The 21,834-nt window shown below is 56.4% G+C and overlaps 9 protein-coding genes across 9 annotated transcripts; 5 read left to right on the top strand and 4 right to left on the bottom strand.

The window, feature by feature from the left end:
• Positions 1-600: 600 nt before the first annotated feature.
• BO80DRAFT_425406 (MIZ zinc finger domain protein) lies at positions 601-4,582 on the bottom strand. The gene has a single exon (XM_025719514.1). The coding sequence runs from the start codon at positions 4,482-4,484 to the stop codon at positions 834-836; it is 3,651 nt and encodes a 1,216-aa protein (XP_025574915.1). The 5' UTR covers positions 4,485-4,582; the 3' UTR covers positions 601-833.
• Positions 4,583-6,682: 2,100 nt separating this feature from the next.
• On the top strand, positions 6,683-9,820 carry BO80DRAFT_356371 (putative polarized growth protein (Boi2); the record flags this gene model as incomplete). The annotated part of the gene is made up of 3 exons (XM_025715789.1): positions 6,683-6,740; positions 6,830-6,973; positions 7,047-9,820. The coding sequence occupies 3 exons, from the start codon at positions 6,683-6,685 to the stop codon at positions 9,818-9,820; spliced, it is 2,976 nt and encodes a 991-aa protein (XP_025574914.1).
• A 254-nt stretch (positions 9,821-10,074) lies between these two features.
• On the top strand, positions 10,075-11,989 carry BO80DRAFT_465073 (uncharacterized protein). The gene has a single exon (XM_025722693.1). It carries the CDS (start codon positions 10,190-10,192, stop codon positions 11,894-11,896), a length of 1,707 nt encoding a protein of 568 aa, XP_025574913.1. The 5' UTR covers positions 10,075-10,189; the 3' UTR covers positions 11,897-11,989.
• Positions 11,990-12,278: 289 nt separating this feature from the next.
• BO80DRAFT_425404 (60S ribosomal protein uL14) lies at positions 12,279-13,443 on the bottom strand. Its single transcript, XM_025719513.1, has 5 exons — positions 13,407-13,443; positions 13,059-13,106; positions 12,591-12,837; positions 12,424-12,501; positions 12,279-12,372 (listed from the first exon to the last, which is right to left on the bottom strand). The coding sequence occupies exons 1-5, from the start codon at positions 13,418-13,420 to the stop codon at positions 12,340-12,342; spliced, it is 420 nt and encodes a 139-aa protein (XP_025574912.1). The 5' UTR covers positions 13,421-13,443; the 3' UTR covers positions 12,279-12,339.
• A 289-nt stretch (positions 13,444-13,732) lies between these two features.
• On the bottom strand, positions 13,733-16,336 carry rpdA (histone deacetylase RPD3). The gene is made up of 4 exons (XM_025717811.1): positions 15,909-16,336; positions 15,535-15,835; positions 14,947-15,488; positions 13,733-14,901 (listed from the first exon to the last, which is right to left on the bottom strand). Exons 1-4 carry the CDS (start codon positions 16,098-16,100, stop codon positions 13,897-13,899), a joined length of 2,040 nt encoding a protein of 679 aa, XP_025574911.1. The 5' UTR covers positions 16,101-16,336; the 3' UTR covers positions 13,733-13,896.
• On the top strand, positions 16,222-16,750 carry BO80DRAFT_92316 (uncharacterized protein). Its single transcript, XM_025724924.1, has one exon. The coding sequence runs from the start codon at positions 16,343-16,345 to the stop codon at positions 16,616-16,618; it is 276 nt and encodes a 91-aa protein (XP_025574910.1). The 5' UTR covers positions 16,222-16,342; the 3' UTR covers positions 16,619-16,750.
• BO80DRAFT_425401 (proteasome regulatory particle lid subunit RPN11) lies at positions 16,441-18,111 on the top strand. Its single transcript, XM_025719512.1, has 4 exons — positions 16,441-16,742; positions 16,800-17,053; positions 17,107-17,642; positions 17,698-18,111. Exons 1-4 carry the CDS (start codon positions 16,674-16,676, stop codon positions 17,844-17,846), a joined length of 1,008 nt encoding a protein of 335 aa, XP_025574909.1. The 5' UTR covers positions 16,441-16,673; the 3' UTR covers positions 17,847-18,111.
• On the bottom strand, positions 18,052-19,482 carry BO80DRAFT_425400 (uncharacterized protein). Its single transcript, XM_025719511.1, has one exon. The coding sequence runs from the start codon at positions 19,148-19,150 to the stop codon at positions 18,188-18,190; it is 963 nt and encodes a 320-aa protein (XP_025574908.1). The 5' UTR covers positions 19,151-19,482; the 3' UTR covers positions 18,052-18,187.
• A 212-nt stretch (positions 19,483-19,694) lies between these two features.
• Positions 19,695-21,814, top strand: BO80DRAFT_465069 (protein translocase subunit TIM50). Its single transcript, XM_025722692.1, has 3 exons — positions 19,695-20,096; positions 20,150-20,872; positions 20,925-21,814. The coding sequence occupies exons 1-3, from the start codon at positions 19,848-19,850 to the stop codon at positions 21,513-21,515; spliced, it is 1,563 nt and encodes a 520-aa protein (XP_025574907.1). The 5' UTR covers positions 19,695-19,847; the 3' UTR covers positions 21,516-21,814.
• The last annotated feature ends 20 nt before the right edge of the window (positions 21,815-21,834 follow it).

Raw genomic sequence — 21,834 nt, 5'->3', positions numbered from 1 at the left:
CATGATTTATATTCTTTCATTCAGTAGTTCTCTGTTATCGTATACCATACCGTACTGCCGGACCATACACATATACTCCAATTGCAACCTTCATTCCTTGCCTACCATGTGACTAGTATGTACAAGAACGCCGGCAGATACTCACCGTGTGTACGGAGTAAGTACTACTAATAAACGGCATACAGAAACCAACGTAATCCGAAAAAGGATACTCAATGTATGATAAATATACTGGGTATACGATGACTTAAGTGTTGTGTAGAAAGTGAATATAAGAACAGTGGATGTGTGGACAAGAAAGGAAGTATGGATGAGTTGCACGTGATGCGATCTCTAGCATATATGAAGCATTATTGTGGGTTATATGTTGCGAGGGGTGATGAAGAACTTGAAAGGTATTACGGAGTATAGCTAGCTGGAATATGTCGTCTGTGAGCACTGAGAAAGATGGTATATATTTGCTCTTCACTTACATCTACTGTACTACATGGCTGAATATGCATCACGAGAAGAGATGCCACCTACAAGCTTACACCAAGACGAGGACAGTTAATAATGACACTAATCTGTCGGCGTGATATGGATATGCTGACAGAATGACTCCTTTATGTACAAACACCATGACAAATGCTAAAAGTCGTCACAGGAGAAAAGAAACAAGGCCGTAGCCATTAACTCAAACATGCAGGTTTCGGGTATCGTGTACAACAGTGAACGCCAGATAAGCAATATAGCAGAAATGAAGATTAACAAAGCGTCTTGAGAAATGAAACGAGGCTGACCCCGTTTCACACAATGGCGCCCGAGGATGCGAATGGATGTGCATGTATGCTCTAGTCCAACAGAATCACCTGTTCGGGATACCCGACGCGGTTGCCTGAGGCGCTGCGCTCAAGCTTAGGTTTCTGCGAGGCAGGAGTGGCAGAATCACTGGTCTTGCGTTTCAACGGCCCAGACGCAGTGGTAGAGGGGCGGTCGGATGCCTGTTCCGCAGATGTATCGGCGTCTACCTTCAGTGTCCAAGAACCGTCTCGTTTAACGCGGATGGCGCGCGCATCGTCCAGCTGGTTCGTCCGCGATAGATAGTCATGGACACCGGAGAGGAACCCATCAATAAGGAGCGTCTGAGGACGGGCGTCTTGTTTGCAGATGGGGCATCGCCAGTCTTCTCGGAGGCTACGTCGTCCTGACTTGGAGGCACGAGTGGCGATGTATGTCTCATGGTCGAAGCACTCCTGGTGGGTGCACAAGCGACCACGAACAGGGCGATTGAAGATGCGAGCAGTGAAAGGGTCGACGAGGTTGATAACCAAATCCTCACTCACAATACTGACCTCGTCGTCCGCGTCCGGAGTGAGCCGCTTATGGATTTGCTGCTGAGATGCAGAGGCAGGCAAGGTCTGCGCCGCAGCTACGACGGACGCGAGATCGGAAAGGTTGAGAATCTCAATGGCCGCCGCGTAAACTTGGTCTTTCACTTCGGCAGGGGTGCGGAGGAGGTGCATGGTCACAGTGTTCGGCCCCTCCCGGAGTTGCTCGGTGATTTCGAGGGGCAGGTCTTTGCCGTTTTGTTGACGACGCCGGGCAAAAAGCTCCACATCATTGACGAAGATGTACATCACGCTGGGCCAACATGTCTCCGTGGTGCACCAGGTGTGTTCGGGGACGGTCTGTGTGGACACATCTACTTGGATGCACCGCAGGCGGAAGATCTGCTGGCCATTTGTGATGACACGTGCCGGACGCAGCTTGTCTCCATGTTGATTTACCCTTGCAAGCCGCTCAAAGGCAGGCTTAGGCAGATTGAATGTCCAGTCAAAGCGACAATCCCACTGACCTAGTGGGGTAGGCTGTGCGGCGAAGGCATGAAGGTACTGATAGAGCTGCGTCACTGGCTCGGCGGCCGGCCCGGGCATGACAAACCGATTGACAGGACCACGCAGATGAGCCTGATGCAGCCCGTCCCGCAGTGGATGAGGTCGCGGATTGGGAGGCGGAAGTGGGCCCGGCGGAGGGAAGAACGGAATGAAGGCTGAAGGCGGGGGGAGCGGGGGATTATTTGCCTGCTGCTGCATCGCTGTGTATCGCGGCAGGGGCGGGACGTTGGGCTGGGGGTTCCGTGGGGGTCGGCCGCGTCGTCGTGGCACAGCAGCCGGCGCCGGGCAGGGAGCGGAAGTGGCAACAGGGGTGGGGGGCTGATTAGGGTTGGATACTGGTGCGGAGATGGCGGTCGATACGGGGGCACTGGCCGGGTGCGACGGGGCTATTTGTGAGGGAAGAACCGAAGGAGGAAGCCCGGCTGTTGCGCCTGGCAGATGAATCGCTACTGGGGCTTGGTGACTGTTTTCGGGCTGGGAGAGCACCACCCGTGACGGGTAAGCCACCTGAGGTTGACGAGGCGATGGCTGCAGTTGATGCACTGGGGCCACGCGCGGTGAATGTGTACTGGCGATCTGGGAGGGAAAAGCCAGGGGTTGTGAGAGGTACGGGGCGGACACCGGCGATATGGTTGGATTGGGCCCGGCCGTGGAGGAGGGAACTGTCGGATGAGGGCCATTTCCCGGCAAGGACGAGTGAGAGTCCCTTCTCGGTTCATACCCCAGAACCGCCGAGGCTGATGGCATTGTGATGGCTTGATGTGGTGTCGGCTGCGGAGGAAGGATAGAGGTTGCCGCCAATGGGGACTCGACCGGCTGGGAGTGAATGTGAGGCTGGGCAGGAGCAGTGGCTGCCTGGGCAGTGGTCGGCGTGAGGGCCTTTTGATACATGGAGAGGATCACACCCCTCTCCCTTTTGGCACGTGCCACCGATACGGGTTTGGGCGAGTCCAGACGCTCGTCCGTGTATTTGGCGTCTCGGTTGAAGATCTCAAACAAGTTGTGCTCTCCCCGATGTCCGGGAAGCCGTCGATACAGGGCCAGGAAGATGTTGTACTGCATCACATGTGATCTAATGGAGAACGTCATGATGATCTCCTCAATCAAGGGAGGCAGCCCGCGCTCACGCGTCACTTGCTCAAAGGTATCCCATCTCCGTGAGAGGTGGACCAAGGAATTCATGATTTGTTCCAGAGCATCCCGCCACCACGGCCAGGCGAGCAGTTTTTGCATTGGCTCCGGAAAATTCACACACCAGTAGAGAAAATCCCCGGAGAGTCGACTATTATCAACGAGGAGCTGCTTGACTACGGCCAGACCCTTCTCCTGTTCTGGGCCAAACCCAGGCAATTTGCAAAGCTCCGACGGCGCGTAGGATGACAGGCAATACATCTGATGGAGAGCCAGGTAAACGGGGTCATTGTCCAACAGAGCGCTCTGCAAAAGACGAACCCGCGGCGATTCGACGACCTCGGAGATGGTCCTGTTATGAGTCGCTTCCGCCGCAAAGGCTTCCAGTTTCTCCAGCCATTGTTTGAACATGGAATGGTCTATGGGTAGCATTGGCACGGGCCGCATCACCGCCGATTGCTGGTGTCCTTGGACCACCGGGGATGTTGACGCGCTCATCCAGGAAGACGCCTGAGGGCCTGCGCGAGGATCGCGAGATACCAACGGTTGCGTCTGTGGTTGTGGCTCTGGTTGTACTTGCGGTTGCGGTTGCAGTTGCAGTTGCGGTTGCAGTTGCGGTTGTGGAGGCGGATGTGAATAGGAATGTGGTTCTGAATCCCTTAGCATGGCGGAGATTACCTGACCTCCCCCTGGAGTTGTGGTGGCATTGGTCAGCGACGTAGGCGTCGGTAGCCCGCCGGTCTGGGGTGCATTTGGCCGAGTGGTCGACACGGGCGGGGTGCCTCCGGTCGGAGGGGAGGGCAAAGTCGACAACAAAGGACTGGGTCCGACCGGAGCACCATTCCGATCAATCGCACTGATTGGGCTGGCTTGCGAGCATGGGATGCTCGGATCGGGCGACGGGAGCGCGGTGGTTTGGCACGTCACCGATCGGACAGCGGTCGCGGTGGTGGTAGAATTGGTCCGCGGCAGGGTCGAAAGATTGCGACTGAGGTAGGACTCCTTCTCATTCCTCCCATCTGTTGTCGAGGCGAGCGGCAGGGGGTCGGATTGGGCCATCGGACCGGAGGGAGGAAGAGGAGGAGGAGGAGGAGGAGGAGGAGGAGGCGGAGGAGGCGGAGGAGCGGCAGACGGCGACGTGGTGGTGGTGTCGGAGGACGAGGAAGTGGTGAGGTTGACGGGCGGCCCACGAGGAGGACTTTCCCGCACACGCGTCCGCTGTGGACTCCCTGACGGGCCCCTAGAGCTTACCGTTGTAGCCGTAGTACCAGCAGCACCAGCAGCACCAGCCGAACGGGTGGTGGTAGAACGCGGGGGAGAGGCCGAGGTGACAGAGGAGGAGAGGGGAGGCGCGGTGGTCGCTGCATCCATCCAAGATCGTCGCACGGCCCCAAGAAATATGCTGGCGGTCGAATTGCTCGATTCAAAGCCAAGGTTCGCAGGATCGCTTCGGCGACTACTTCCGGGCAGAATCATCCTGGCATTTTCCGGGGAAAAGCGCTGAGTGGAGGAACGGTGATGATTTGTGGCGGGGTGAGAACTTTGCAGAGAAAGACGATGATGTGAGCCGACGGTGGAAGGGGAAAACTGGAAAACTCAAAGACGACGAACCGACCAGACCCAGGCCAGCGTCCACTAGAATGAGGTTCGTTTGTGGGAGGCGCCGCTGGGTCGGGGAGGGCGCGTCGGGGAGAGCAATCATGGCAGAGAACTATATCTAAGCCGGGCAGTAGTAGTATGACAAAAGTACGGGAACATCCATTTGTTTAGGATTCACGGTGGGAAGAAAGTAGTCACCCTCCGGCATCTAGGCAGTAGGCAGTCGGCAATAGGCACTAGATTGAGAAGGTTGAGGTGGATAGATCGCGATGGGAGTGAATGAAGACCAAGACACCAACCAGGGTCATCCCAGTGCATGACTGAGGATGCGATGGATCATGGATATTCATTTGATTGATGGATTACGGATGCAAGCGATGAGACGGAAAGGAGGAGACGGAGAATTACTACATAGCACTAGGTAGATAGTCGTAGGTAGTACCATAGACACGGAACTCTCACTATATTCTGGCGCAAGGCGGTGGTGGTTGCTGCTCCTTCCCTACTTACTGTACATACTTCTTCTTCCCCTGGTTAGGGCAGCGGTCGTTCCTTCCATCTGCAGCAGAAACAGGGAGCCCCGAAGAGTTCGGGTCTCTCCAAGAAGCATGGAAGTCAAGGTGCATCATTCACCGAAGATTCCATCGATCGACCTGTCTGTTTGTTTATAAATAGTGGACTGGCGCCGAATGCGATGCATCGACTTGTTGGCCCTCCGGATGCGTGATGGATCAGAGCCTGGAATGTCGATCCTGCAGGGGAGGCGATGTAGCTAAAACATGTTCGCCATTGGGAGGGTGATTTACTGGTGTACGGGGTGGTACTCCGTAGATGGGTTCGCGAATAGTAGATAGTCGGTGTCCAACATGGTCCTTTAATCTCTGGGAAGATCGGATGAAACCGCAGGGCGAGCTCGACCGACGCCTGACATAACCTGACGTGAAATGGGGATGGCCTCACTTTGTCCGGATGAAGGCTGCCAGTTGTCGGGACGAATCCGTTGGCTCCAGTCAGGCGGGTGAACAAGTCAGCGCATGCCAGTCTTGCGGGTGGTGGTGGTCTGTTTCAGGGCGGCGTCCTCCCGTAGTGAACTGTGCCTAATCACTCTGACTGACTGACTCCGTCCTGATGCTGGTGAAAGTCGCTTTCTCTCTGGTCGCCTCCTGCCCAAACCGGTAAGATTTATTACTCGTTCGCATCCCCCGCTTCCATGGTTTGCTTCAGTTTGCTTTCGCGCTTTCTTTCTTTCTTTGCATCGCTTCACTTGACTTCGTTACTACTCACTTGCCTCCCCTTCTGCTCTCCCCTCCCCTCTCCTCCCCTCCCATCACCTCACCTCATCTCACAACCACTACATTCATAGCTCCTCCATCCGCTTCTCCAAATTCAATTCATAACTCTCACCTCAAACTCAAAGATACATCAACCTTCTCCTCTCCGCCGCCCACTGATCCACCTAACTAGCCGCCCACTTAGCGCCTGCAGTCTGCGGCCGTGATCTGATTTGATTATTATTTTCGGTTGCAATCCTGACCGACCGGCCCTGTCCCGGCGGGATCGTCACTGTCTTATTATCGACTTCATCTGCTACCATCGTTCACTCTCCCTCGGTTCTCTTCTCTATTTCTCTACGTTCGACGTACTACACGTCAGACTGCGAATCGCCCGGAATAGCCCACTGACGCAACCCATCAATCCCACCGAAAAGCTCTGGCCACCCCCATTTAATATCCTTCGACGGAGCTCCGTCTACTTCATCTACTACTAGTCGGACCCATCCGTTCGTTCATCTTGCTGCGTGCCAGATTCCTCCCTTCAACCTTCTCCGCCTGTTTACATTCCTCCGCTGGCATCCGTTCTCTTTACTTCGAGTGTCTTCGTCCATCTGCTTCTTAATTACCCGGGAGGGCGGCTTGCCCCATGTCCGGCGCAATTCCTCCCCTCCCATCTGTGTTGTCGCTCTCTAGGCCGTTTCCCCCCACTTGGGCGCTTTAACCGGCCTCCCTTTCGTCATCCCCTTTCGTCACATTTCGCTTCCTCATTCTCACTAGCCCCGACATCACGGAGGATACACAATGGCTCTCACAACGCCTCCCCGTGGGGTGAGCCCTGGCGACCTTCTTCTCGTTGTTCGTAAGTTGACCTGTTCTTCTCTGGTCGGTCGCAATGTGCGACCCCGCCTGTCCGTGCTCATCTGACTGATCCGCTTACCACCTTGCTAGATGATTTCGATGCGCGTGGCCCTGATGAACTCACTTTGCGTCGCGGGGAGAAGATTGAGCTCGTGGAGCTGGATGATGGGTTCGGGGACGGTTGGTATCTAGGGAAGGATTTGAATACGGGCTCAACCGGTCTTTTTCCGGGAGGTACGAGACTTGACAGGCGCCTACAACCTTGACGGCCGTGTTACTAACTACAAGCCCCCGGGGGTTGCTGCAGTCTACACCACCACTGCTCCTAGAATTCCCTCTCGGCAACGGGTAGATGCTCCTGGCACGGCCGCATTGGGCTCTGATGCCGGGACCGATTCGGAATCGAGCCAGTTGGAAACTACAGACTTCGTCTCATTTCCCCAGAGCGCCGATTCCACCCCGCATGTCTCGCGCCATACCAGCGCGTCGGACCTGCGGGCGCCAGACTTGCAAGGGGGTCCAGTCGCTCCAGCTCTCTCCCCCAAACAGCAACAACGCTCCAGTTCTTCTCCTTTACCCACGTCCAAGATGAGTGTCGATATCCAACCATCCATCCGGCAGACTATGGACGGCCATCGCGTCAATGGGCAAGACAGCCCCGTCATGAATGAGACGCTCAGTGTGATTGACGAGCACATCACCGATCTAAGCACGCCGCGGCACAGTGTCGCCGGCCAGGAGCCGAAGATGATGAACGATTCGGCGAGTGAGTACAGTAGCCACTTCGAGCACCGTCTGTCCTACATCAACGGGCACGAGACCGATGAGGAAGAAGAGAACCAGCCGCGTGAGGAGCAGGTCCGGCGTTGGACGCCAACCGAAACTGCCCGGCAGCTGCAGCAATGGGGTATCGAGGACAAGCACTGTGACATCTTCGTGGAGCAGGAGATCTCGGGCGATGTGCTGCTGGACATGAACCAAGACTTTCTCTTCATGAAGGAGTTTGACTTTGGTGTCATGGGGCGTCGATTGAAAACTTGGCACAAGATTCGAACGTTCCAGGAGGAGATCAAGGGCATCAGCCCGCCGCCACAGCATCATCCTCGTGGCTCAGTGGCTGCTGTCCCCGCTCCGCCAGAGGAGCGAGCCCTCAGTCGTGCGAGTCATACGGGCCCGCTCCTCCCACGGATCCCAACGCTGCGAGGATCGAACGGCGGCACCCAGCACCCGCGCCTGGTCAGCAACAGTCTGCAAAGCAATGCCAGCTCGCCGATTACGCCGCAGACGCCAAACTACGTGGCCCATTCTCGACGGCCATCGGCTGCCTCCATCCGAGAGATCAATCATTCCCGGCGTCACTCGTCCATTGACGCGACCAATCGGTACTCCGGTGCTCTGGATGGGTCGCCAGGTACTAACCAGCGGGGGTCGTTCGATCGTGGCTGGACCCTAGCCAGCGGAGCCCAGCGGCTGCCTCCTCGCCCAGGCACCGCAGCCGGGACGTCCCATCCTCAGGAGACCGGGTTCTTGCCCCAGCCCAGCCACCGCCCCTCCGAGTCGAACGGGTCCGATCCAGCCGTCGCGGTGAGCGATGATTTGGATCGGGGCTACTTCTCGGGGCCCGAGGGCGACATGCGAAAGAACCGGCGCCTGCTGCAGAAGCGTCAGTCCGCAGCGGGCAGCGCCGACTCTCGGCCATCGAATTTTGGGGATGACCAGATCCGCGTCGGCAAGCGCCATTCGCGCATTGGGAGCATGGATTCGATCCGGGAATCGATGAAGCAGATGTCACCGCCCTCGAAATCGCACACAAGCCCGGTGCCCAAGGGCCGCCTCCGCAGCCTGAGCACTCGCATGGCTGACCGTCGTGGCCAACAGTCGGCACCCACTTCCGCAGTGGAGGACCGACCCACGGGTTCATTGGGCTTGTTTGGGCCGCTCTTTGGCAAGTCAGACAGTGACTCGTCGCGCTCATCCGCTGTGCCCCAGCTCAAGAGTGCGGGGCCCAAATTTCGACGCGCCATGGGGATCCGTGCCATGTCTGACGTGGTTGCAAAAGGCATTGACACTTCGACCCCACCACCGGCGTCCCCCGTCCGGGACAATGACCCGTCGGCACGGACCGGGTCGACCACTCCCTCGACGACTAAGAGCTCTGAGCGACTCAGCACGGACGGATCAAACAAGACGGCCGAGGGCGGGCTGTGGCCTCGATCCCGGCCGTCCGTCAAGGCGGGGGTCAAGTCGAAGAAAGACACCAGCGCCTACACTCGCGGGCTGGAGAAGAAGTCGCCGCAGGAGCAGATGGTTGGCTGTGAATACTTTGGGTGGATGAAGAAGCGGTCGTCGAATCTGATGACGACGTGGAAGCCGCGTCTCTTTGTCTTACGGGGACGTCGCCTGTCGTACTACTATTCGGAGAAGGACACGGAGGAGCGAGGCCTGATTGACATCACCGCTCATCGGGTGCTGCGTGCGGACAACGATCCTATCGTGGCCCTCCATGCCACCATCACGGGCTCCACCGCGTCGCCCACTCCGGCCGCCCCGGTGAGCCATTCTGACGGGGTGTCATCCGACAAGGCCGGTGTCGAGTCCCAGCGGGGAAGCAAGGGCAGCGGGGACGGGCCATTTTTCTTCAAGCTGGTGCCGCCCAAGTCGGGGACGTCGCGGACGGTACAATTCACCAAGCCGGCGATCCACTACTTCCAGGTGGACAGCGTGCAGGAGGGACGGCTGTGGATGGCGGCGTTGATGAAGGCGACGATTGAGCGGGACATGGCGCTGCCGGTGGAGACGACGAACAAGCAACGCACGATCAGCCTCAAGGAGGCGCGGTTGATGAACCAGCGCCCTCCGGCATTGATGACCGGTCCTGAGGGTTCCCCGAAGGCGGCGGAGGCGGAGGTGCGGGCCGGAGTGGGCGATCTGGAGAAGGATAGCAACGGACTGATGATCCAAGGGGTGCCTCTGGATTCGGAGACAGACCCGGAGCCAGTTTATGTGGATGCAGAGGAGAATCGGTCGTCGAGTCCGTTGCAGATGGAGGAGGGGTCGCTGTTGGCACGGAACTCGCGGTGATTGGGGGTGGATTTCTTTGTGTGATTTGAATTTTGACCGCACCCTGTTTGGCGTTTTTATGTGATATACCCCGTTTGGTTTGCCCGAAGGCGTCTGCTCGCTGTGAGAGTATCTTGTGATTCCTATCATCGTAGGAGCTGGACTTGTAGATCGGCGGGCCGCGTCACCAATCCGGGCGGCTGGCCCGCCTCCAACAGCCCGCCTCGGATCCCTTTCTTCTCGTCCTTCTCTTTCATCTTCTTCTCCTGGTTGTACTCGCCCGATGATGATGGATTGATCCTGTGTCCGACCCGTCCGCCTCTCCTTGACCCGTTCGTTTCCTTCTTGTCATTCTTTTTAATCTTTTAGTTCGTTGATGCGGCCGTCCCGATGTTCCTCCGCCTGCTCCTCCGCCGCGTGCTGGTCGTCTTGATCCCGCTGGCCCTGACCAGCACCGTCTACTTGTATCTCTACCCGCTCTTCCACGGCTGCGCGTTCCCTCTCCCTGATGACTCGTCCGCTGCAAACTCCCTCCTCTCGATCCCTCACCTTTCGCCCTCCTTCTTGACCACCCTCCGCCACCACCTCTCCCCTTCCCCGTCCGCCGCTTCGCCCGCCGACCCCCCGATCTTCCGCCTCCTCGTGCTCGCCGACCCCCAACTAGAAGGCGACTCCTCGCTGCCCAAACCCTACGAACAGCTTCCAGCCCGTCTCTCCAACTACTACGCCGACTTGCGCTCCTCTCTCCGCTCGAAACCCCCCTCCGCAACCCTCTCCACCTTCCGCTCCCTCCTCCGCTCCCTCCTCCACGACGACCTTCCCCGCGCATTCCGCGCCGCGCGCAAACGTCTCGACCTCCTCGGCAATGACTACTACCTCGCGCACATCTACCGCACCCTGCACTGGTGGAGTGTGCCCTCGCATGTCACAGTGCTGGGAGATCTCATTGGGAGTCAGTGGGTGAGTGAGGGGGAGTTTGAAGCCCGGGGGGAACGGTTCTGGGAGAGGGTATTTCGGGGCGGAACGCGGGTAGAGGATCATATTTCGGGGGTGGAGGTGTTGGGCGAGGATGCGAGGTGGGAGAATCGACTGGTGAATATCGTGGGGAATCATGATGTTGGGTATGCGGGGGATGTGAGTCGGGGGAGGATGGAGAGGTTCGAGAGGGTGTTTGGACGGGGGGAGTGGGATGTTAAGTTCCAGTTGCCCTCAACCTCCTCCTCCTCCTCCTCCTCCTCCTCCTCTTCTTCATCAGTGAAGGGAGAAGCAGGTGATGCGGAAGCACCCACCATCCACCTCATCAACCTCAACAGTCTCATTCTGGACACTCCGGCCCTGGACCCGGCTATCCAGGCGTCGGCGTACGAATACCTGAACGGGTTGTTGGAGGAACGCAGTCCCCCCGTCACGGGGGATCGAAACCGCACGTTCACGCTCTTGTTGACGCATCTTCCTCTGCATAAGAAGGAAGGGGTCTGTACGGATGCGCCGTACTTTGCCTTTCATGAGGAGGATGACTCCCAAGACGAACCGCGGTTCTATGCCGGTGGATTGAAGGAGCAGAATCATTTGAGTCAGTATGTTAGCGCGAATGCGGTCCTGGAGGGCGTGTTTGGGATGAGTGGGGATGAGAGTGTGCCGGGGGGTGGATGGGGTCGGAAGGGGCTGATTTTAACGGGCCACGATCATACGGGGTGTGATGTGGTGCATTTTGTGAATCGGACGGTTGAGGAGGACGAGGAGGGGGAGAAGAAGGGGTGGGGATGGGATGCGATGCGGTATGGCGAGTTGGATTTGATGTCGGGGTTAGAGAGGGAGAAGAGCATAGGAGTCCCAGCCATTCGGGAGGTCACGATGCGATCTATGATGGGGGAGTATGGGGGATATGCTGGGTTACTATCGGTCTGGTTTGATGGCGAGTGGCAGTATCGGATTCAGATGTGTGCTGCGGGCGTGCAGCACATTTGGTGGGCAGTGCATGTGTTGGATATCGTGACTGGAGTGTTGGTGTTGATATTATTCCTTGGTGGTGCTGGAGCGTCTGGTGTATCTGCTGGAAAAGATACCCGACCTCGACAGAAGACCAAGGAGCAATGAGTATATGTATAAAAGTATATCACAGCAGACTATTGTCTATATTGGATCATTTAGAACATTATTCTCCAGCATACAATTTAATTCACTAAGCCCGATAAGACCAACACGATACAATTCATATATAAACAGCATCAAGTATAGATACCAAGCATCTACTCCGCACTATATCTACCCCTACTAGGAATAGACAGATAGATACGGAGTACTCCGTAGATATCCCCCATCTACCCACCTCCACCTAATCTAATACCCATAACCCTCAATCCAACAAGGTATCTACTGGAATAATCTACACCGCCCCGATTTAAATTTTTATGAATCATTTTCATTTTTGTTCTTGATGGTCATACTAAAACCGGTACCACAACCCTGAAATAAAGCCCGACTCTGGTATCGTTTCGAAATTTCCTCTATTGGTATTCCACCGCACCGAAAAAGGCAATTTACATGACGACACCGGAGTTGGAGGCGATACGCTGTCCCTTATTAGTATATAAAGAAAGGAATGGGGGGAGGATGGAACTCACAGGCCAAAGCTCAGCAGCCTCCTTACCGACGGGACCGGTGATAGCGGATCCCTTCATCTCACCCTTGGCGTTGACGATCTATCATTCATTAGTAACCCCCCTTTTTCACAGTGTAAAGAGGTATCTGAACAATCCCGTAGGGATTGTTAGATACGAGGTATACGTACAACACCAGCGTTGTCCTCAAAGTAGAGGTAGATACCGTCGGGACGTCTCCAGGGCTTGCTCTGACGGACGACGACAGCGGGCATGACCTTCTTCCGGAGCTCAGGCTTTCCCTTCTTGACGGTGGCCATGACCATGTCACCGACACCGGCGGCGGGGAGACGGTTCAGACGAGCACCGATACCCTTGACGGAGATGATGTACAGGTTGCGAGCACCGGAGTTATCGCAGCAGTTGAGAACGGCGCCGCTGTATCTTATTAGCTTCGTTCTTTCTCTTCCTTTGTTTCTCGGGTTTGAGGCGTGTGTAGATGCATTGTAGGGATGGACGGGATTTGGTTGTGATTTCGAGGTGGTGATTCCATGTGTCGATGGCAAAGAAACAAAAACCGATTCTCGAAGGACAAGACCGCGGGAATTCAAACGTGGTGATGGATATGGATATGGATATGGTGTGAATGATGAACATACCAAGGAAGACCAAGGGTCATCTTGAGCTTGTTGCCGGAACAACCGCGTCTGATAGCGAAAAATCATTAGCAACCTTTCCCGTATCAAATCGAACTCATATCCAATCCAGCGATCCTGATTCCGATCCGGTTCCTTTTTTCCCTTGTATCTTGTATATCTCCATTCCTCATGCATCTCCCAATCATCCAAGTCGCAACATTCTGCTTGCAAACCCGAAATCCGTCCCTCTCTTCCTCAGCCCGAATTCACCGTCTCATCTCCTTCCAATCCTTCATTCCCCCACGTTGAAGATGATATTCCTCCTCTTCCCGGAATCGTCTCCCGATATGGAAAAAAAAAAACACTCACCCTCTTCCAGACATCTTGGCTGTGTATCTCTAAACGGGGTGTCGGATAGAAATTGGGCGACAGGGAGGGGGGGCGACAGACAGGTCGAAAGGGTGGAATCTGGCGGTCGTCTTCGAATCGAAGGGTTGGTCGCGGATTTCGATTTGCTTCTCGCTTAGTGTGCGTCGTGGGTAAAATCTTGGCGCTGGTCGCTCATTGGTCCGTGGGCCCCGCGAGTCCGTTGCCCTAGACCTAGGCTCGATGGGGTTAGGGAGGATGACTCAGCCGCCTTACTCCAGACTAACTACGATGCTCCAGACCTACGATGTAGTTACAGAGTAGATATAGGAGGTATAGATAGACGTAGTATTTAGCCGGTACAACAAGAATAGATCTAATCAATCAACCAAATCATGCTTCAAATGTACAATATCCCCATGCGAATCGATGCTTCTCCCAAACACCTTCCGGCCGTCCTTTGCGCCAAACGTAGACCCAGCTCTTGGTCGACTCACTCCTCGCTCTTGCTCGCCTCTGTCGGTTTCTCGCCTGTCTCCGCGCTGGGCCCTTGCTCCGTTGTCGCTCCGCTCTCGGCCTTGGACGCTTCGGGAGTCTTACCCTTGGCCTCGCTCGTCTCGCTGGGTTCGGCCGGCTTGGACGCTTCCGTCTCCGCGGCCGCGGCGGGCTCACTGGTCTCCTTCGGAGGGGACGGGTCTTTCGCAGCGGCCGATGCTTCCGAGGCGGGCTGATCGGCCGCAGGCGTCTCTTCGCTGGGTTTCTTCTCCTCACGCTGGCCCTCGGGCGTCGCCTCAGATTTCTCCGGTTCAGGCGCGGCCTCGCCCGCGTCTAACATCGGCGTATCTTCATCCTGGGGCTTGGGAGACGGCTGCCGTGAGATCGGTGCCGAAGGCGCCACCGGTTCTGGCCCGTCCACCGCCATCTCCGTCTGCTCTGTCGCAGATGCCTCCTCTGCCCGGGACGGCGCTTCGGCCGCAGAGGGTGTGCCTTGCGCCTCAGTCTCCGGCTCGGGGGCATCGGTCATCTTCGCGTCCCCTGTCGTATCCATATCATCGTCCGGGATCGAAGAGGCATCCTGTGGCGTCGCCATGCCACTTTCAAGGCCCGAATCGTTGACGTCGAGGTTCCGGTAGTTGACTTGATTCCTCCGCTTGAGCACGCCAGGTTGCCGGCGGACGCCGTTGGCCGCCGCCTCGTCCTCGTCCTCACTGTCACTGAGTTCGCCGGGCTTCTCAATGTACTGGTCGAAGCGTCGCTTGGTGAAGCGCTTGTCCTTGTTCTCATCCTCATCCAGGTCGTCCAAAATCGCATCGGCCTCGTCGTCCATACCCTCCACGAGAGGCTCCCGGGGCACGTCTGTCATCTGCACCGACGGCGCAAAAGCAGTCCGCTTGAGGTTCTCCACGACCTGCGTGCGGATCTTGTCAAGGTATTCCTTAGTGTTTGCGTTGTCCATGTTTGACGGACGCACGTCCAGCTCGTAATCGGGTGCGAAGTACTGATCCTGTTAGCCGAGTATAGCCACGTCAAGTTAACAACCTACCTCATAATAATCATTGTATGGAAGGTCCGCCGTGAGAGTATCGCCGACAAGGATACCGGTCTCAAAGGCCCATGTACGTGCCACGTTGCGCATCGTGTAGCCCCCACCGCCGAGAATCATGGTTGGCAGGTTAAAGCTCTTGACAAAGTTGACGCAGTTGGCGTGTCCCCGCATGCTGAGGTTGAAGCACCCCAGCCGGTCGCCCGACAGACTGTCGCCACCGCACTGCAGGACCACCGCTTCGGGTCGGTACCATTCCATGACGCTCTTAATGACGGGCTCGAAAATACTCTTGTACGAGATATCATCGATGCCGTCGCGGAGAGGGAAGTTGACGGCGTAGTACTTGCCCTGCCCCACTCCGATATCGCGGAGCTCACCCGTACCCGGGAAGTACTCGCCGTACTTGTGGAAGGACACCGTCATCACACGGTCCGTCGTGTAGAATGCTTCCTCGACACCATCGCCGTGGTGGACATCAATATCAACGTAGAGCACTCGCTGCTTGAACCGCAGCAGTTCCAGGATACCCAGAACGATGTCTGAGTGTTGTCAGCGGGCGCCCAGCACACGTCTCGCGGAACTTACCGTTCACATAACAGAATCCACTGGCCTCGCTCTTCTTGGCGTGGTGAAGACCACCAGCCCAGTTGACGGCAATGTCGCACTTGTTGCGGTTGAGCCGTGCGGCACCCTCCATACTGCCTCCCGCGCTGATACCGCAAAACTCAAAGAGCCCATCAAAGACGGGACAATCATCCCCGACATTATACTTGCTTTGTTCCTTCGCAAAAGAGTCCATGTTGTCCGGTGTTACTTTGGAAAGGAAGTCGATGTACTCGTCCGTGTGGAATTGGGTCATTTCGTATTTCGAGGCGGGTTTCGCCCGCTGGGATTGCGTTAGCAAGCTACCTCTTAGTGTCATGGTAGGATCCCCGTCGGTTTCAGCCGGGTTCACTCACGTAGATCTCCATCTTCTTGTAGAGGCCATAGTTCATGACCAGACTGTGGGCCATTCTTATGCGATGGGGCTTCATGGGGTGTCCGGAGACATAGGCATAGTTTCCCACGTCGGAGTCGTAGAAGTAGGCGACCTTCTTATTGCGATCCGCCGACCCATTGGTGATGGGGTCCAGAGGTGCCAGGGACGTCATCTTGGAGGGCAATGTGCGAGGCACACGGCGATTCCTCACTCAGTCCGATGTGGAGGATGTCGCGGTGATTTCTCGGCGTGCAGATGAATGTCAGATCGATCAAAGGGAAGTAAGGCACACGTGGACCAGTCGAGCGGTGTCAGATGGGACGAAGAAAGCCCTCGGATGCGAGTCAACCGGCGAATGCTCACAAGCTGGGACTAACGGGCTGCATTCCCAATGACCGGGGCGAAGCATAAGTGATGGGGAAGAGAGAAAGCGAAGGGGAGGCGGAAGGCGGGAGCCCCGAGATGCTCCACCGCCTTCGTCAGGCTTCTTGGAGCTCGACCGTCACTGCTCGCCTCAATTGCGCTCCATCTCCCACCTGTTCCCCATCTTCAGCTCTCGTCTATCTCACCGTCTGGTCCTTCAGTACCGGATTAGCCCTTTATCTTCATTCCTATAACACCTACGCCTTCCCAGCCACCGAATTTTCTCTGATTCCTCCCACCTATCTCCCGGTTGGAGCTTCCGCGTAGGAAGTCATCCGTTGTCTCATTTACCCTCACATTCAGTCAACCCACCGTCTCCATCATGGACCGCCTGCATCGCATGCTCCAAGCTGCCCAGGGCATGGGCGTGGGGGGCGCCAGCTCTAATGGTGTAAGTAACACTCATGTCTTAGGATCTATAGCAGCGATCACTAATGACGACGTCTAGGATATCCCCAACCTCATCGATAACTCCGAAACCGTCCACATCTCCTCGCTCGCTCTGCTGAAGATGCTAAGGCATGGTCGGGCCGGTGTGCCCATGGAAGTCATGGGTTTGATGCTGGGAGAGTTCGTGGATGAGTACACAGTCCGGGTTGTTGACGTTTTCGCCATGCCCCAAAGTGGTACCGGTGTCAGTGTCGAAGCCGTGGACCCCGTGTTCCAGACGAAGATGATGGATATGCTCCGGCAAACGGGACGGTAAGATCGGAACACCCATCGACTAGTCCACTCGTACTGATGCCCTGCGACAGACCAGAGACCGTTGTTGGCTGGTACCACTCGCATCCTGGTTTCGGCTGCTGGCTCTCGTCCGTCGACATCAACACCCAGCAATCCTTCGAACAGCTCACGCCTCGCGCCGTGGCCGTGGTCGTCGACCCCATCCAGTCCGTCAAGGGTAAGGTCGTCATCGATGCCTTCCGTCTCATCCAACCGCAGACCGTCGTCATGGGCCAGGAGCCCCGCCAAACAACATCCAATCTGGGTCACCTCAACAAGCCGTCCATCCAGGCCCTCATCCACGGCCTGAACCGCCACTACTACAGCATTGCTATCAACTACCGCAAGACCGGTCTCGAGGAGAACATGCTGATGAACCTGCACAAGCACGTCTGGACGGAGGCACTGCAGATGAAGGACTTCCACGAGGAGGGCGAGCACAATGTCGAGCGCATGAGGCAGCTCGTGAGCTTGGCTGAGGGCTACGAGAAGCGGGTCAAGGAGGAGACCACGCTCACCAAGGACCAGCTCAAGACGAGATATGTCGGAAAGGTCGATCCCAAGAAGCGTATGTTGCTCGTTCAGATCGACTGCCGTTCCATTACTAATCTGGATTGCTACAGACATCGAAGACGTGAGCCAGCAGCTGATTGAGGACAACATCGTTGCCGTGTCACGGCAGATGATCGACAAGGAAGCCTCTGTGGCACGGCTATCAAACGGCAAGGACGCTCAGAACGGCACTGGCATGGAGGTCGACGAGGAGCTATAGACGGTCAAGTCACGTTATCATAACTGAATTTAATGCCCCCAGCGGAGTAGGCGATTCTCTCCACGCGGGCTTCATGTCCAGGACGGCCATCTTGTCTTGGCAGACACATAAATGAATGACGTTACATGTATCAGATAGGCCCGCATACCGGATGGGATAGTAGCAACACAGCCTGATGCGGACATTTGGAAGACCAAAATCAGTCCAATTGTCTAGAATCATCTATATAGCTGATATATATGCGTCTATAGTAAACATAGCCCAAAACGAAGTATCACAACTCCCGCAGTCCCGCAGATGAAAACCAACCCAATCCAGCGTCGTGTTCATATCATCGTAGATCAATCATAAAGATAAGAGCTCAGCAACGGCAGCGTCTGCGGCGGTGGAAACCCATTCAAGCGGGCCAATTCCCTGGCCTCCTCTTGGGCCTTCATCAGTCGATCCTTTTCCAGTTTCGCCTGCTCTTGCGCCTTCTCATGCGCCTTGATACCGTACACATCGTCACTGAATTCCTCTCCATCGTGGTCCGTCCAGCCGCGGTCCGGACCCCAGGCGATCTTCCTCCCCGCTGCCCTGACCTCCTCCATCAACCGCTTCATCAGCGCCCCGCTCTTCCGCACCGACGGCCACGCATCGAACTCGACGTATTCCAGATTCGGCAGCTTCGACAGTACCTCGTTCAGCAGATCGCCCGCAAAATCCGTATAGTAGTCCTTCGAGATCCGGAAGCCCTCGAACACCGGATGCGACGGGTCGCACTCGATAAACACCTTGAATGTGCGGATCCGAACCATCTCCTCCAATCCTAGGCTGCGGTTGACCGTCCATTCCTGGGGTGGCGCGGTCCAGCTCGATCCCAGAATCAACTCGATGGTGGCGATGGAGGGGCGGTACTGTGGCGCGATGGCGCGGATGGTCGGCATGCGCGAGTAATCCTGGATATGGAAGAGGCGGAAAGTCTGGGTGGAGTAGAAATAGTCGGAGGCTTCATTGTGCATGCGCCGGGAGGTCAGGAACAGGGCGACTCGATGCGAGGTGGGAGAGAGCGGGGGGTTTCGTTTGGACGAGGCGCCGACATTGCCGGTGGTTCGCAGGGTGCGTCTGCGCCGGGGCGTGAAAAGCACGAAGTGGTAGATGCGTAGACGGATTTCTGAGGGAAGGTCGAAGAAGCGGAACGGCTCGACAGGAGCGTTTTTGGGACGTCGTATTCGCTGGGGTTTCGGTTTTCTGCTTGAGGAGGGGGCGGCGTCGTTGAGATTGACCTTTTCCAAGGCCTTGGAGAGCGAGTTCATCTTCGACATGGTGGCGATAGCCTGTGGTTGAAGGAGAGGCAGAAATTGCACACAAGTCTAGAAATTATACGGCACGATACGAGAGTGAGAGATCTTGACTCGGATAAATGATTGATATTTTTTTTTTCTTGTTTGGTTCATTCCATTGTTGCATGGAGCTGGAAGCCAAATATTAACGACCGGAACAACACCGCCGGGGGTAGCGAGGAACCAGCACTACTTATGAAGGCAAAAAAGGATTATATCCCACTAACGGGGCTGCAGCTGCATGGGAGACCTTCGCTGCGGCTCTTGGGTGTGGGAATGGAAGAAACTCTTCACTTAGTCTCCCCAGCCTAATTCAACCCGGCATGCATGGAGGAGAGGGCCTGAAGGGTCAAATTTGTCGACTGGGTGTCAACTTTCTGTGAAGAAGAAAAGAAAAAAGAAGAGGAAAGGACGGATTGACCTCGCCGGTATTTAAACACGGCCGCTGCACATCTGGTGTCTGTGGCCGCCCGGACCGCGGTGCGTGAACTTTTCCGCCGCGCACCGCCTGGCACTACTGCCGGCCGTCGACAACCACTTCTTGATTCTTGACCATCACCATCCTGCTTGCTCACTTCTGTGTCGGTGGTCTCCCGTGTTTATCTTGGTCCCGGCGCGTGCGTACACTGGGCACATTATTTCCTTCCGCTTGTCCATAGATGCCCCTCTCCCTCTCATAATGCTTAGTCGTGCCGTACTGCCTCTGACGAGGCCGAACGTCCTCGCCTCGACCGTTCGAGCCTCCACTGTATCCGTGCCCCATGCTCGCTGGTATGCAAAGAACAGCAAGTCCAAGTCGCCCTACAAACTCCCTCCTCAGTCCGGCAAGGCCGCCAAGTCCGAACAACCGGCCAAGCCGTCCTCCCAGAAAGATTACTCCGCGGAGCAAGCTGAATTCGAGACCAAGGCTGAGCCGGCTGCCGAAGCTGTGAGTTGATCTAACTCTGGCGATCCTGAGACGTCATCTGATTTTTACCGCAGTCCGAGTCCGGTTCCACAGCTCCCCAGAAAGATGTACCCCAAAGACCTCTCCCCGATCTCACCCAGGGCATTCCCTCCACCCTTGCCGCAGAATTGGAAGCCCGCTCGAAGAACCGCGGCTCAACCACTCTGAACCTCACCGAAGACCCTACGCGTGCAGATGAATACGATGATGGCGGTCGCGGCGATGTCCCCAACTACGAGTCGTCTCTCGACCGCAAGCGCGCCCGCATGGCCAACCTGGCATACGTCCTGGTCTTGTTCGCCGGTGTCGGTGGTGTGGCATACCTGGGCCGGAACTGGGAGACCGAGGAGGAAGAGAAGGCTCACCCCGATGTTCCCTCGGGCTGGGGTCTGGGACTCTGGTACAGCCGTGCCAAGGCCCGCCTGGGTGACATCACCAGCTACTACAAGGACCCGGCTTTCCCCAAGCTGCTTCCCGACGAAGATCCCACCATGCGCCAGCCTTACACCCTCGTGCTGAGTCTGGAAGACCTCCTGGTGCACAGCGAGTGGAGCCGTGAGCACGGCTGGCGTGTTGCCAAGCGCCCGGGCGTCGACTACTTCCTCCGCTATCTCAACCAGTACTACGAACTCGTCCTCTTCACCAGCGTGCCCAGCATGATGGCCGACCAGGTGCTCCGCAAGCTCGACCCCTACCGCATCATCCGCTGGCCCTTGTTCCGTGAAGCCACCAAGTACAAGGACGGCGAGTACATCAAGGTAAGTCACCCTGGCTGCATCCATCGGCCGTCACACTAACCCCGACAATTAGGACCTGTCCTACCTGAACCGTGATCTGTCCAAGGTTATCCTGATTGACACCAAGGAGGAGCATGCCCGTCTGCAGCCCGAGAACGCCGTCATCCTCGACAAGTGGCACGGCGACTCCAAGGACAAGACCCTGGTTGCGCTGATCCCCTTCCTGGAGTACCTTGCCGGTATGGGCGTGGAGGATGTTCGTCCGGTCATCAAGTCCTTTGAGGGCACTCAGATCCCCGTGGAGTTCGCCAAGCGTGAGAAGGCCATGCGCGAGCGCTTCGAGAAGGAACTGGCCGAGGAGCAGAAGAAGCGCCCCCGCAGCGGTCTGGGTGGCTTCGCCTCTGCTCTGGGACTGAAGACCGGCCGCACCCTGGACGGCGAGCAGAGCCCCTCGGAGGGTCTGGCTCAGGGCAAGATGCTGTGGGACCAGATCCGCGAGCGCGGCCAGAAGAACTACGAGATGATCGAGAAGGAGATCCGTGAGAACGGCGAGAAGTGGCTGGCGGAGATGGCTGCGGAGGAAGAGAAGGCCCGTCAGGAGCAGATGGCGATGATGAAGGGTTCCTTCACTGGCATGTTCGGTGCCGGTTCCAAGAAGGAGTAAATCAGCCATTGATCATGACGGGGGCGTTCCCGGAGCGCTCGCAATGACTTTCCTCTCTTCTCCTTCTTCTTTTTCTCCTCCCACTTACGGAGTTCTTATAATGTATATCCGAGATGCAGTCATGTTCTCGGAAACGGGTTTCGTCTTAGAGGGTTCTTGGTTCCTGCGTCTCACGGGTTCCGTTGTAAAATAGCATTTGGTTGTATTGCGTGTATAAATTGATTGATTCACAGCAAAGAATTTCATACGTCTAACCCTGATCGCTAGTAGGAAAGGGCAGAGATACTTGCATACTGTAGGAGTAACAAATTATAATATG

The sequence above is a fragment of the Aspergillus ibericus genome (assembly GCF_003184845.1).
Source record: "Aspergillus ibericus CBS 121593 unplaced genomic scaffold BO80scaffold_21, whole genome shotgun sequence".
Lineage (NCBI taxonomy): Eukaryota > Fungi > Ascomycota > Eurotiomycetes > Eurotiales > Aspergillaceae > Aspergillus > Aspergillus ibericus.
The sequence above is the reverse complement of the archived record's forward strand: the minus strand, read 5'-3'. Positions and strand labels throughout refer to the sequence as shown.